Source organism: Physeter macrocephalus, chromosome 6 (genome assembly GCF_002837175.3).
Source record: "Physeter macrocephalus isolate SW-GA chromosome 6, ASM283717v5, whole genome shotgun sequence".
Classification (NCBI taxonomy): domain Eukaryota; kingdom Metazoa; phylum Chordata; class Mammalia; order Artiodactyla; family Physeteridae; genus Physeter; species Physeter macrocephalus.
In genome coordinates, this window is record NC_041219.1 from 55,513,800 (window position 1) to 55,528,781 (window position 14,982).

Below are 14,982 nucleotides of genomic sequence, written 5' to 3' on the forward strand. Positions count from 1 at the left end.
TTTATTTTTTTTGCTGTGTTGGGTCTTCGTTTCTGTGCGAGGGCTTTGTCCAGTTGCGGCGAGCGGGGGCCGCTCTTCATCGCGGTGCGCGGGCCTCTCACTATCGCGGCCTCTCTTGTTGCGGAGCACAGGCTCCAGACGCGCAGACTCGGTAGTTGTGGCTCACGGGCCTAGTTGCTCCGCGGCACGTGGGATCTTCCCAGACCAGGGCCCGAACCCGTGTCCCCTGCATTGGTGGGCAGTTTCTCAACCACTGCGCCACCAAGGAATCCCTATTTCTCCCTTTCTCCTGTTTTTTTTTCCCTAGCCATTCTCTTGCCAGTTCCCTTCTTTTTCCTTCCTTTCCGAGGCTGGTCTTAGAGCACCCTCTGATATTTAAAGTCAGACCTCCCTCGAAGGCTTTATTAAAACGGGAAAGGTGGGCTTCCCGGGTGGTGCAGTGGTTAAGAATCCGTCTGCCAACGCAGGGGACACGGGTTCGAGTCCTGGTCTGGGAGGATTCCACATGCCGCAGAGCAACTAAGCCTGTGCGCCACAACTACTGAGCCCGCGTGCCACAACTACTGAAGCCCGTGCTTAGAGCCTGTGCTCCACAACAAGAGAAGCCACCCCAATGAGAAACCCGCGCACTGCAACGAAGAGTAGCCCCTGCTCGCCACAACTAGAGAAAGCCTGTGCACAGCAACGAAGAGCCAATGCAGCCAAAAATAAATAAAATAAATAAATTTTTAAAAAGTAAAAAACTTAAAAAAAAAAAACGGGAAAGGTCATTAGGGAAGCTTCGTTTCTCATCCTCTATTTCTGAGAACGTTTTTCTTCCCGTAGGGAAAATCCTTAAGTCTCATTTGTGGGGCCCTCTCCTGGCTCCGTGACTTTGAACAGAAGAAACGGGAAGAGGAGGAGCGTCTCCTTGAGGCCGGAGCCGACCCCTTAAACAATGGGAAGGACCAGGCCCCGTGTCCCCCACCCTCCTGCCAGCAGAGCCCAGGCTCCCCGAGGGCCGCTGGAGAGCCTGACTGGGTCACTCAGTTTGTGCAGAAGAAAGAAGAAAGGGACCTGGTGGACCGACTAAAGGTGAGATCGGGTCACGAGAGGTGGGGCGATCCGGAAACGGGGCCTCCGGGAGGACCTCGGGTGGATCCCGGGACAGCTCGCGTCCTCGCGGTGCCTCTCCGGCCCCCGGCCACCTCCCGGTGGGTGGTGCTGCGCCCTCGCTGTCTGTAGTAAGCCGATGTCACCAGGCCTCCCCTAGGTTGGCGGTTCCCATCCTTTCCCAGGAAAGGAACTGCACCGTTGCCAGTGGCCACACGCTTCCCTGGCTGCAGACTCGCTCACGGGCTGCACTGGATGGAGAGCGTGGGGCTTCGGGAGGGAGGCGCACGCTTCCCGCAGCAGCGAGCTCGACGGCTTGGCCGACAGGAGGCTGGCAGGGCAGGGAGGTGCGCGGCTCCGGCCCTGGGCTGAGGTGCCGCGACTCCGCCTCCGGGAGAGGCTGGGGCTTCCTGCAGGGGTCTCCCTTCTGGCTCCCTCCCCTCTAGGAGGAGCAGGTCAGGAGGAAGAAGCGAGAGGAGCGCCTACAGCAGATCCGTCACAACGCGCCGCTCAAGTTCGCAGCCAAGCGCAAGGTGAGTGGCGGCCCGTGTCCGGGTGGCGTCCCCCTGCATGGGGCCTCACGGTGCAGCTGATCCGGGCGAGCACGGCACCTCGGCCCCTCCCGGCGCCCTCCGGCTACGTGCTCCTCGCCCGGTAGCAGGGCAGCCTGCGCTGAGGGACTCATCCTGGGGCCTTGACACCAGTCGGGTGAGGCCCGTGTCCATGGCGTGTGTGTCGCCGCCCTTGGCCTGGCCCCCGGAGGCTGCCTCGTCAGGGGGTGGGGCTCTGGCGCTGAGGTTTCTTTCTCTTTCCCCACTGGCCACGCTCCTCCGCAGAGACAGGAAGATGAAGAAACTGAGCGTCTCCTCCGCCTGAGCAGGGAGATGCTGGCAGCAGGCACGGGGCCCGAGGAGCTGGCCTGGGGGGAGGAGGACCTGGTCCTCGCCGAGTACGAGAGTGACGAGGAGAAGGGCTCGGCCAGCGGGTGAGAGCGCGTCTCCTGCATCCCCTGCCCCGGGGTGGCCGCGCGGGGCTCCTTCCTCTCGGGCCCGGCTTCTTGGTCGCTCATGGGGCACCGACGGGGCGGAAACCCGGCTGCCTGCCCTCTTCCCCCGGCGAGGCCCCTCCTCGGGGCACAAAGGATGACGACAGGGGCCCTTTCTCTGCCAGCTCAGGCAGGTGTCACCTCCGTACCCTCTGTGGTATTCGTGTCTCCACTCTGCACCCAGGACACCGAGCCCAGCAGGATGCTGTGCCTCGGCCGAGGCCACCAGCCGGCGATTTGAACCTCTGCTGGCTCGGTTCTGAGTCTCAGGCTCTTAATACCAAACTGAGCCGTGTGAGGCTTGTGATGTAAGCCCTCGAGGTGTCCCCCGCCCGTGTTTTTCTTTTCACCTAAGGCTTCGCTTGGTCTGGGTTCATAGGTTTCTAATTTGTGAGCTGTAACCTCCTGGGTGAACTAGAAACGCTGAAGGTAAAAACCGGGCCGTTTCTAGGCCACGCCGTCCCCGTGAGATCCTACCTGTCATTCGTGCTTTAATTTCACAAATGGCCTTTGAGCCTCTGCTGTCGGCGTGACGCGTCTCGCCTCAGTGTTGGTGGCAGCTGACTGATGAGGGTGATGGTTGCTGAGGGCTGGGGGGGGCCACGGCAGGTTCTTGAAATACGGCAACAGTGGCGTTTGCCCCATCGATTGACTCCTCCTCTTACAAACAGTTTCTCTGTAGCAGCGAGGCTGTTTGACTGCGGCTACAGTAGACTTTCTTTCAAAATTGGAGTCGGTCCTCTCACGCCCTGCTGCTGCTTTGTCAACCAAGTTTATGTAATTTTCTAAATCCTTTGTTGCCATTTCAAGAGTCTTCACAGCATCCTGACCAGGATTAGATTCCATCTCAAGAAACCGCTTTCTTTGTTCATCCATAAGAAGCAACTGCTCATCCATTAAAGTTCATCATGGGATGCAGCAGTTCAGTCCCATCTGCAGGCTCCTCTTCTAATTCTAGTTCTCTTGCTGTTTTCACCACATCTGCAGTGACTTCCTCCACTGAAGTCTTGAACCCCTCAATCAGTTTCTTCCAAACTCGTGTTCATGTTGATATTTTGACCTCTTCCCACGAATCACAAATGTTCTTAATAACATCTAGAATGGTGAATCCTTTCCAGAAGGTTTTCAATTGACTTTGCCCAGATCCATCTGTAGCTAAAGGCTTACAAATGTATATCTGAAATAATAAGACTTGAAAGTCAAAGTTACTCCTTGAACCGTGGGCTGCAGAATGGATGTTGTGTCAGCAGCCTGAGAACAGCATTCATCTCACTGTCCATCTCCATCAGAGCTCTGGGGTGACCAGGTGCTTCATCAGTGAGTATTAATATTTTGAAAGCAACCTTTTTTTCCAAAGCAGTAGGTCTCAACAGTGGGCTTAAAATATTCCATAAACTGTGTCATAAGCAGATATGCTATTATCCAGGCTTTGCTGTTTCATTTGCAGAGCACAGGCGGGGTAGATTTAGCATAATTCTTCAGGGCTCTAGGATTTTCGGTCGGTAAATGAGCATTGGCTTCAACTTAAAGTCACCAGCTGCATTAACCCCACCCCCCAGAGAGTCAGCCTGTCCTTTGAAGTTCTGAAAGCCGGGCATTGACTTCTCCTCTCTGTGAAAGTCCTAAATGGCATCTTCCAATATAAGGCTGTTTCGTCTACACTGAAGATCTGTGGTTTGGTGCAGCCACTTTAGCTACATCTTCCGGGTAACTTGCTGCAGCTGCTACCTCAGCACTCGCTGCTTCACCCTGCACTTTAATGTTATGCAGGCGGCTTCTTTCCTGAAACCTCATGAGTCGCCCTCTGCTAGCTTCAGACTTTTCTTCTGCAGCTCCCTCACCTCTCAGGCTTCATAGAAGTAAAGAGCGTTAGGGCCTTTCTCTGGATTAGGCTTTGATTACAGGAATGTTGTGGCTGGTTTGATCTTCTCTCCAGACCACTCAGACTTTCTCCATATCAGCAATAACGCCGTTTTACTTTCGTATTATTCCTGTGTTCACTGGGGCAGCACTTTTAATTTCCTTCAAGAACTTTTCCTTTGCATTCACAGCTTGGCTAACTCTTTGGCGTAAGAAGCCAAGCTTTTGGCCTGTCGGCTTTCGATATGCCTTCCTCACTAAGCTTAATTCATTTCTAGCTTTTGATTTAAAGTGAGAGATATGTGACCCTTCCTTTCACTTGAACACTTAGAGGCCATTGTAGGGTTATTAATTGGCCCAATTTCCAGGTTGTGTCTCAGGGAATAAGGAGAGCCAAGGAGAGGGAGAGAGATGGGGGAATGGCTGGTCAGTGGAGCAGTCAGAACACACGACATTTAACAGTTAAGTTTGTCATCTTGTATGGGCATGGTTCGGGGCACCCAAGACGATTACAATAGTAACGTCAAGGATCACTGATCACAGATCGCCGTAACAAGTATAATAATAATGAAAGTTTGAAATATTGCGAGAATAACCAAGATGTGACACGGAGACACTAAGTGAGCAAATGCTGTTGGAAAAATGGCGCCGATAGACGTGCTTGATGCAGGGTTGCCACCAGACTTTCAATTTGTAGAAAAAAAAAAAGTATCTGAAGAGCAGTAAAGCAAAGAGCAATAAAATGAGGTCTGCCTATAGTCGACGTGTAACATGCCTAAGAGATGATTCAATGTATGTATATGTTGTGAAATGATTACCACCGTAAGGTTTAACACGTCCATCACCTCACATACTTAACGTTCTTTTGTGCGGCGAGAACGTTTGGGATCTGCTCTCATAGCAGCTTTCAGGTTTACGATACGGTGTTATTAACCACAGTCACCATGCTGTGCGTTACACGCCCAGGATTTATACATCTTATAATGAAGTTTGTACCCTTTGACCACCTTCACCCATTTCTCCACCCTCCCCACCCCGAGTCCCTAGCAAATCACCAGTCTACTTTGTTTCTACGAATTTGGTTTTTTTAGATTCCATACATGGGATCGTACAGTATTTGTCTTTCTCTCTCTGACACAGTTCACTTAGCATATGCCCTCAAGTTTCATCCATATTATTGCAAGTGGCAGGATTTCCTTCTTTTTTTTTAGTGGCTGAATAATATTCTGGTGTGTGGTGTGTGTGTGTGTGTGTGTGTGTGTGCCTTTCCAGAAGGTTTTCAATTGACTTTGCCCAGATCCATCTGTAGCTAAAGGCTTACAAATGTATATCTGAAATAATAAGACTTGAAAGTCAAAGTTACTCCTTGAACCGTGGGCTGCAGAATGGATGTTGTGTCAGCAGCCTGAGAACAGCATTCATCTCACTGTCCATCTCCATCAGAGCTCTGGGGTGACCAGGTGCTTCATCAGTGAGTATTAATATTTTGAAAGCAACCTTTTTTTCCAAAGCAGTAGGTCTCAACAGTGGGCTTAAAATATTCCATAAACTGTGTCATAAGCAGATATGCTATTATCCAGGCTTTGCTGTTTCATTTGCAGAGCACAGGCGGGGTAGATTTAGCATAATTCTTCAGGGCTCTAGGATTTTCGGTCGGTAAATGAGCATTGGCTTCAACTTAAAGTCACCAGCTGCATTAACCCCACCCCCCAGAGAGTCAGCCTGTCCTTTGAAGTTCTGAAAGCCGGGCATTGACTTCTCCTCTCTGTGAAAGTCCTAAATGACATCTTCCAATATAAGGCTGTTTCGTCTACACTGAAGATCTGTGGTTTGGTGCAGCCACTTTAGCTACATCTTCCGGGTAACTTGCTGCAGCTGCTACCTCAGCACTCGCTGCTTCACCCTGCACTTTAATGTTATGCAGGCGGCTTCTTTCCTGAAACCTCATGAGTCGCCCTCTGCTAGCTTCAGACTTTTCTTCTGCAGCTCCCTCACCTCTCAGGCTTCATAGAAGTAAAGAGCGTTAGGGCCTTTCTCTGGATTAGGCTTTGATTACAGGAATGTTGTGGCTGGTTTGATCTTCTCTCCAGACCACTCAGACTTTCTCCATATCAGCAATAACGCCGTTTTACTTTCGTATTATTCCTGTGTTCACTGGGGCAGCACTTTTAATTTCCTTCAAGAACTTTTCCTTTGCATTCACAGCTTGGCTAACTCTTTGGCGTAAGAAGCCAAGCTTTTGGCCTGTCGGCTTTCGATATGCCTTCCTCACTAAGCTTAATTCATTTCTAGCTTTTGATTTAAAGTGAGAGATATGTGACCCTTCCTTTCACCTGAACACTTAGAGGCCATTGTAGGGTTATTAATTGGCCCAATTTCTAGATTGTGTCTCAGGGAATAAGGAGAGCCAAGGAGAGGGAGAGAGATGGGGTAATGGCTGGTCAGTGGAGCAGTCAGAACACACGACATTTAACAGTTAAGTTTGTCATCTTGTATGGGCATGGTTCGGGGCACCCAAGACGATTACAATAGTAACGTCAAGGATCACTGATCACAGATCGCCGTAACAAGTATAATAATAATGAAAGTTTGAAATATTGCGAGAATAACCAAGATGTGACACGGAGACACTAAGTGAGCAAATGCTGTTGGAAAAATGGCGCCGATAGACGTGCTTGATGCAGGGTTGCCACCAGACTTTCAATTTGTAGAAAAAAAAAAAGTATCTGAAGAGCAGTAAAGCAAAGAGCAATAAAATGAGGTCTGCCTATAGTCGACGTGTAACATGCCTAAGAGATGATTCAATGTATGTATATGTTGTGAAATGATTACCACCGTAAGGTTTAACACGTCCATCACCTCACATACTTAACGTTCTTTTGTGCGGCGAGAACGTTTGGGATCTGCTCTCATAGCAGCTTTCAGGTTTACGATACGGTGTTATTAACCACAGTCACCATGCTGTGCGTTACACGCCCAGGATTTATACATCTTATAATGAAGTTTGTACCCTTTGACCACCTTCACCCATTTCTCCACCCTCCCCACCCCGAGTCCCTAGCAAATCACCAGTCTACTTTGTTTCTACGAATTTGGTTTTTTTAGATTCCATACATGGGATCGTACAGTATTTGTCTTTCTCTCTCTGACACAGTTCACTTAGCATATGCCCTCAAGTTTCATCCATATTATTGCAAGTGGCAGGATTTCCTTCTTTTTTTTTAGTGGCTGAATAATATTCTGGTGTGTGGTGTGTGTGTGTGTGTGTGTGTGTGTGTGTGTAAAACGCACCATATTTTCTTTACCCATTCATCTGTCAAGGGACACTTAGGTTGCTTCCATGTCTTGGTTTTGTAAATAACATTGCAGTGAATGTGAGGATTCAGATATCTCTTTGAGTTAGTGACTTCATTTCCATTGTATAAATACCCAGAAGTGGGATTGCTGGATCATATGGTACTTTTATGTTTTGAGGAGCCTCCATACTGTTTTCCGTAGTGACTATACCGATTTACATTCCCACGAACAGTGCACTAAGGTTTCCCTTTTCTCTACATCCTCACTAGCATTTATCTCGTCTTTCTGATTATAGCCATTCTAACAAGTGTGAGGTAATATCTCATTGTGGTTTTGATTTGCATTTCCCTGATGATTAGTGATGTTGTGCACCTTTTCGTGTACCTGTTTGCTATATGTATGTTTCTTTGGAGAAATGCCTATTCAGTTCCCCTGCCCATTTTAAAATTGGATGATGTGTGCGTTTTGGTGTTTTTTTTGTTTTTTTGCTATTGAGTTGTACGAGTTCCTTATATATTTTGGATATTAACCCCTTACCAGCTATATGGTTTTCAAATATTTTCTCCCATTCCATAGCTCACCTTTTCATTTTGTTAATGGTTTCTTTTGTTCAGAAACTTTTTAGTTTGAAGTAGTCCCACTTGTTTGTTTTTGCCTTGTTGCTTGTACTTTTGGTGTCGTATCCAAAAAATCATTGCCAACACCACCAGTGTCAAGGAGCTTTTTCCCTGTGTTTTCTTCTAGGAGTTTTATGGTTTCAGGTTTCTTACATTTAAGTCTTTAATCAATTTTGAGTTAATTTGTGAGTGGTGTAAGATAGGTGTCTAGTTTCATTCTTTTTCATATGAATATCCAGTTTTCCCAGCACCATTTGTTGAAGAGACTGTCTTTTCTCCATTGGGTATTCTTGGCCCCCTTTTCAAATTAGTTGACTGAATACACAGGGGTTTATTTCTGGGCCCTCAATTCTGTTCTGTTGGTCTATGTGTCTGCTTTTATGCCAGTACTGTACTGTTTTGATTACTGTAGTTTTGTAATATAGTTTGATATCAGGAAGTGTTGATACCTCCAGCTTTGATCTTCTTTCTCAAGATTGCTTTGGCTATCTCTCCTGGTTCTGTATGATTTTTAGGGTTGTTTTCTCTATTTCTGTAAAAAATGCCATTGGAATCTTGGTAGGGGTTGAGTTGAATCTATAGATGGCTTTGGGTAGTATGGGCATTTTAGCATTAATTCTTCTGATTCATAAACGGGATATCTTTCCATTTGTTTGTGTCTTCATCAATTTATCAAAATCTTTTAGTTTTCAGCATACAGACTTTTCAACTCCTTGGATAAAGTTCTTCTTAAGTATTTTATTGTTTTTAATGCCATTGTAAATGAGATTGTTTTCTTTATTTCTTTTTCAGATAGTTTGTTAGTCTATAGAAATGCAACTGACGTTTGTATGTTGATTTTGAATCCTGCAACTTTACTGGATTTGTTTATTAGTTCTAACAGTTTTTTGGTCAAATCTTTAGGGTTTTCTACATATAAAATCATGTTATCTTCAAACAGACAATTTTACTTCTTCCTTTCCAAATTGGATGCATTTTATTTCTTTTTCTTGCCTGATTGCTCTGGCTAGGACTTTAGTACTATGTAGAGGATGAGTGATAAGAATGGGCACCCTTGTCCCTGATCTTAGAGGAAAAGCATTCAACCTTTTACCACTGAGTGTGATGTTAGCTGTGGGCCTGTCACATATGGCCTCATTGTGTTAAGGTATGTTCCTTCTCTTCAATTTTGTTGAGAATATTTATCATGAGAGGACGTTGAATTTTGTCAGATGCTTCTTCTACATCTGTTGAGATGATCATATGATTTTCTGTCTTTCATTTCATTCATGTGATGTATCACATTTATTGATTTGCTTATGTTGAAACTTCCTTGCGTCCCAGGGATAGATCCTACTTGATCGTGAAATATGATCTTTTTAACGTGCTGTTGAATTTGGTGTGCTTTGGTTGAGAATTCAGCAGGGATACTGGCCTGTGGTTTTCTTTTCCTCTGGTACCTTTATCGACTTTGGTATCAGAGTAACGCTGGCCTCATGAAATGAGTTTGGGAGTATTCCCTCCTCTTCGGTTTTCTGGAAGCGTTTGAGAAGGATTGGCATTATTTCTTTAATTATTTGGTAGAATTCACCGGCGAAACCATCTGGTCCTGGGCTTTTCCGCGTTTTGGTGCTCAGAGGCCGGCCCTGAGGCCCCGGTTCCCGGGCCTGAATTAGAACTGACACTTGTGATCCCGCCCAGGGCCGAGATGCCAACTGCTCTATGGGTCCCCAGCTCTCTCTGGCGGGGGACAGGAGCAGCCAGTGCCGTGTGGCCTTTCCTGCTCGTCTGCTCCTCCCCAGGGGACGAGGTAAAGAACTTTAGTGGAGTTTGCGAATATTCAAGGAAAAAGTTCTCGCTAGGGTCCAGGCCAGGGCCGCCAGTCCTGCAGCTTAGCTTCTGTGGCTTCCGACGCCCTGGGTTCGAGAGACGCCAGCCCCTGAGGACACACCCACCTGGTTCTGAGCACAAGATGTTCTTCACTCCCTCCGACACCCAGCCCCTCATGGGGTCCTGCCGACTTTGTCCCCACGTGGCGTGTGATTTAAATCCCGGCCTTTCACACAGAGCTGCCTGAACAATCCTCTGTTGACCAGGAGGCCGACCCTGTTGATAACTCCTCTCTGAGAGCCCTAGACAATGTGCATTTCTGCCTTAAAAAAAAAAAAAAATCGAATTTCTAGGTGAATAAAAACAAAACACAAAAGTTTGAGAAGACTTTCCATGCTGTGTGTTTTTTCCTCTCTCAGAGTAGACGCGGATGAGGATGACCTGGAGGAAGAACATGTAACTAAGGTGAGACACCAGGTCCTGGGTCTCCTGTGACCGACCCGGGTCCAGGGAGGAGGTGGGAGCCCCCGAGTCTCCAGGTGCTCACTCGGCAGGGGGGGCTGGGTCCCCGGGAGACGCCTGCGCCCCAGGGCGTCGAGGGGCAGCCTCTCCACCGGGGGTGGCAGGAGGTGGGGGACGGGTGCTCTGCCCCGGCTCTCAGTGGCCCGTCCCCTGTCCGCTGGTCTGAGTTTGCATTTGCCTGGGGCGCTGGGAGCCGTGTGTGGTTCTGAGGCTGCTCATGCTTCGTGTGTGTGTGGGACTTCGGGCTTTCTCTTGAAATTAGATGCTCCCCCCACCCCCATTTTCCTCTCTTCCTCCCCTGGCTCTTCTAAATCTTGGAGGGGCGCACAGAGAGGTGAGCTCAGCCTCCTTCACCCCCCGAGCCCTGGGAGGTGCATGGGGGCCCGCCCGCCCCACTCCCCCCCGTGCCCCAGACTCTCGGGTCCTCCCTGTGTCCAGAGCTGCCCCTGAGGGGAAACTCCCTTTGCCGAGATGACCGAGCCTCCCAGAGAGGCAGGAGCAGGGGCCCGGCGTGACCGAGCGGAGGGGGACGCCCTGGCCTGAGGGCTCGCAGAGGTCTGCCCGGGGGCGGCCGCCTTCCTTAGGTCTGTGTCCCTCCCGGCCGCCCTCTCCAGTCCCTCTCCAGTCCCTCGGCTGCTCGGGGCCCAGCCCTCCTCGCGGTGCCGAGAACGTTTGGGGGTGACAGTCTCCCCTGAACCCCGCTCCCCCGAGCAGATTTACTACTGCAGTCGGACGCACTCGCAGCTGGCCCAGTTCGTGCACGAGGTGCAGAAGAGCCCCTTCGGCAAGGACACTCGGCTCGTCGCCCTGGGCTCGCGGCAGGTGAGCGCGGGCAGGGCCCGGCGGGCGAGCAGGGCGGGACCGGCCCCTGTGCCTTGCTGCTCCTCGGAAGGAAGGACCTGCTCCTGGAAGGCGGGCAGGCCCGGTGGCTTGCTCTGTGTCGCTTAGCCAGCCGCGTGTCCTTTACCCCCTCCTCTGTCTTGTAGAATCTTTGTGTTAATGAAGATGTGAGAAAGCTGGGTTCTGTGCAGCTCATCAATGACCGCTGTGTGGAACTGCAGAGAAGCAAACACGGTAGCCGCCAGCGCCCCGAGGCTGTAGGGAGGGCCTCTGGGACCACGCGCAGCCCTGGGAGAAGCGGAAGCAGCCCCGGGACAGGGGAAACGGTGGGAACGGGGCAGAGCAGACCTGGCTTCCTTCCTAAAGAGCCTCACGTGGGGAAAAAGGTCTTTTTGCTTTTTAGTCCGGATCTAGTCCAGTGCCCTGGCTATGAGGTGATATCACAGGCCTTTTCTAGAGAAGACAAGGTAAAATGCCAGGATGTTTCGAAGAGTCCGTAAGCAGCAGTTCCGGAAGGGTTTAGAGGCCTCGGCCCGTGGTACAGACCCCCTTCTGGCCCCGGGGTCAGAAGCTCAGCTGAGGTTCTTTCTGCCTCTGCCCCTGTGCCCGCCCCCCTCAGAGAAGAAGAGCAGCGTCGAGGAGGAGAAGCCCGGGCGGAGGAGGAGGCTGGAGCCGCGGGCCACCTGCCCCTTCTATAACCATAAGCAGCTGCAGCTCCTCCGGGACGAGGTTCTGGTGGAGGTGAAGGACATCGAGCAGCTGGTGGCCCTGGGGAAGGAGGCTCGGGCCTGTCCCTATTATGGGAGCCGGTTCGCCATTCCAGCAGCCCAGGTGAAGACCCCCGGAGGCTGGGCGGGAGCTCTTGGCTCTGAGCGGGGCCCAGGAGGGAGTTTGCACTCCTCTTTCGGTTCAGGAGGGTGTCACCGGCCGTGGTTGTCTGCCCGACACCCCGCCCACTGAGGACACGTCACCCGCTCTCTCCTGGTACCTAGGGTTGGAGGAGGCCCCAGGTCCCTAGGTGGCTCTGGGCTGCAGGGACGGTTGGCGTCCTGGGGGATGGCACGTTAGCGCCGGGGCAGAATCTAGAGTGCCGTGGGGAGCTTCGGGACGTCAGGTCTTTCCAGGTGCCCTTTGGTGCGTGGTCCTCCCACCTTGTGCACCCGCCTGCAGCCCAGGTGGAGACCCCTCCCTAGACTTGCTGCATGGAGTCAAAAATGATATCATTGTTATTTGGTGGTATGATTTGACTGTTTTCTTTCTACTCCCTTAATTTGAATGACTTGGAAATAATGTATCGTTTATGGCGAATTTCATATAATCAAGAGAAGACTTTCATAGATGTTTAAAGATGCAGGGAACTGTGTTAGTAATAACATTACCTGGCAGTTAGACGCTTGTCAGCGTGCTGCCCGGAACCGCGTGTGAAGGGTCACCGAGAAACTGGGGAGCCCTCCCAGCCTCACGGTGGTCTCGGCCTTCCTGGGGTCTGGACACACTTGGGTGCCAGTATAGTGAGATATCCTGAAACTCTTATGATCTTGACTTTTTAAGGCACTTTTCACGTCGTTTTTGTTTATAGTAGCCCACTGAAATAGCTAAGGCAGGTTTTATTCTGATTGATCTGTTTTCTCACAGCAAATGAGTAATGGAGCCAGTGTTAAAACCTGGGCCTTAAGGTTCCAGTTTTTCGGATTTTCACTTTATTGGTATCCTTTTAGCTGGAAAATCGTCATAACACGGCACCTGAGAAATTGACAGAGTGCTTTTATTTTTGTTACCCCGCCTCCCCCCACTTAACCCTCATTTGAGATAGACTTTATCAAGCCCGTTTTGCAGACGAGGAAACCGAGGCTCAGGAAGGTTGACTGTCCCAGAGTCACACAGCTGGGAAGTGGCGGCTCCAGGGCCAGAACCCAGGGCTGCGTTCTGGGCCCCAGTGCTGTCACAGCGTGTTGAGGGACCTTGGTGCTTTAGGGGCTGCCTTGGGGGCGCAGAAGGGGCTCCGCAGCAGGGGCTCCAGGCCCCTCCGCCCTTCCGCCCTTGGTCCACTCGGAAGTGCGGTCGGCTCCAGTTTTATCTGTTCCGTAGCTGACGTCCCACATAAGACTTTCCGGGGAAGGTTCTAGAGCTCAAAGCACAGCGCGCTGCTCTGGCTTTCTCTCCGGAGTGTCCCCCTACGCGTGTTCCGGGTAGGAAGTGAAACGGTGCACGCTGGGCCTCGGGGTGGCTGGGCCCGCCCGCCCCCGCCTCAGGCCGCCTCTCCCCCTCCAGCTGGTGGTGCTGCCCTACCAGATGCTGCTGCACGCGGCCGCCCGGCAGGCGGCGGGGATCCGGCTGCAGGGCCAGGTGGTGGTCATCGACGAGGCCCACAACCTGATCGACACCATCACGGGCATCCACAGCGTGGAGGTCAGCGGTTCCCAGGTGGGCCGGCCTCTGCGCTCCCGGGCCAGGCCTGCCGCGGGGGGCGGCGGGCGGCGGGCGCGCTGAGCCGAGGCCGGGGCTCCCCAGCGTGACTTAGGACGGGACCCGGCCCGGGCAGCGGGCACTTGGCTGGCTTCTCCCCAGCCTGTGTCGACCGGAGTCCTCCAGGCCAGGGTGCTGCCAACTAGGTCTCTGTGACCCGGATGGTGGGATGAGAAGCAGGGGTCCTTGTGCAGCTGGACGTTACTGGTGATACTGCTTTGAGGGACGCGCAAGGTTTCTGAAAGCCGCTGTTTGTTGCGCATTAGGTGCCCTGCACCACGTGGGGTGCCTCTAATCTTCACGCTGACTCTGCATCGGGCTGGTGCCTGTCTTACGTAGAGACTCGGAGGCTGAGAGGGTTAAGCGCTGCCCCTGAGGTCGGCCTGGGATTTGACCACTGGTCTCTGACCCTCAAGCCCACGTGACACCCACCCCCTGGACTGCCCGGTGCCGGCTGGCCTGGACCGAGCGGTGACGGTTGCCTTGAGCCGGCTCTCAGCAGACGGCGGGTCTCTCCCATCCCAGGAAGCACCAGCAGGGACGGTCCTTCCCTGCGAGTCACCGTCTTCCCCTGTCCCTGACCCTCGGTGGATGCCACTGCCCCAGCCCCCCTGCACCTCGATTGCACCCCAAGCGTCCTGGGCTGGCGTTCTCCAGGCATCGTCGAGGGCATCGCTGGCACGGCCCCAGGCTGCTGGTCCGGGGCCTGCTCTGCCGTCACATCGCTCTCTGTTCTCCCCCAGCTCTGCCAGGCCCACTCCCAGCTGCTCCAGTACACGGAACGATACGGGTGAGACGTTGCCTCCCGAGGGGTTGGGAAGGCCCCGCTCAGCCTCGGCGCCCCAAGGCCAGCCTGCGAGGGGAGGCACCGGGGTAGCATCTGGCCGGGGCCAGCGTGCCTCCGCCTCCTGCTCGTTAGGCGTGCACCCCAGGAGGCCGTGCAGGCCCTGGGCCACAGTGAGCCGCCCTTCTGGGAGAGTGTGTGTAGCTCGTGACCCAGTTGGGAAGACAGCAGACAGGAGGGGCCTCAGCTCAGGCACCTGGAGGGGAAGTCGGGGCCCTCCCGCTGATGTCCACTGGCGGCTTCTCCCCAGGAAGCGCTTGAAGGCCAAGAACCTGATGTACATCAAGCAGATCCTGTACCTGCTGGAGAAGTTTGTGACTGTGCTGGGTGGTAAGGAGCACCCCCGCCCTGCAGCCAGCTGCTGAGCCTGCCGGCCTCCATTCCCCGGATGCCAGTCAGGACCCCTGGGGTTTCTGTCTCGCAGGAATTGCCTTGGCCATTGATTTAGAAAATTCTTATTCATCCGGCCTTAGATCTTTGTTTAGAGCCCTGGTTGATTTTTTTTTTTAACATCTTTATTGGAGTATAATTGCTTTACAATGGTGTGTTAGTTTCTGCTTTACAACAAAGTGAATCAGTTATACATATGT

General features: G+C 52.0%; 1 protein-coding gene across 5 annotated transcripts in view; it reads left to right on the top strand.

The window, feature by feature from the left end:
• DDX11 (DEAD/H-box helicase 11) overlaps positions 1-14,982 on the top strand; it is a 28,424-nt gene that overhangs the window by 9,566 nt on the left and 3,876 nt on the right. For 2 of the 5 annotated variants that reach the window (XM_028490910.2, XM_055085418.1), the window contains exons 1-7: positions 1,813-2,077; positions 10,140-10,185; positions 10,957-11,064; positions 11,229-11,316; positions 11,702-11,913; positions 13,354-13,506; positions 14,074-14,722. In XM_028490910.2, the coding sequence (XP_028346711.1) occupies positions 1,977-2,077; positions 10,140-10,185; positions 10,957-11,064; positions 11,229-11,316; positions 11,702-11,913; positions 13,354-13,506; positions 14,074-14,722 (1,357 nt within the window). In that variant the 5' untranslated portion in view covers positions 1,813-1,976. Of the gene's footprint in view, positions 1-1,812; positions 2,078-10,139; positions 10,186-10,956; positions 11,065-11,228; positions 11,317-11,701; positions 11,914-13,353; positions 13,507-14,073; positions 14,723-14,982 lie in introns of those variants that run through there. The other 3 variants (XM_055085419.1, XM_055085420.1, XM_055085417.1) reach the window with 3 other exon arrangements.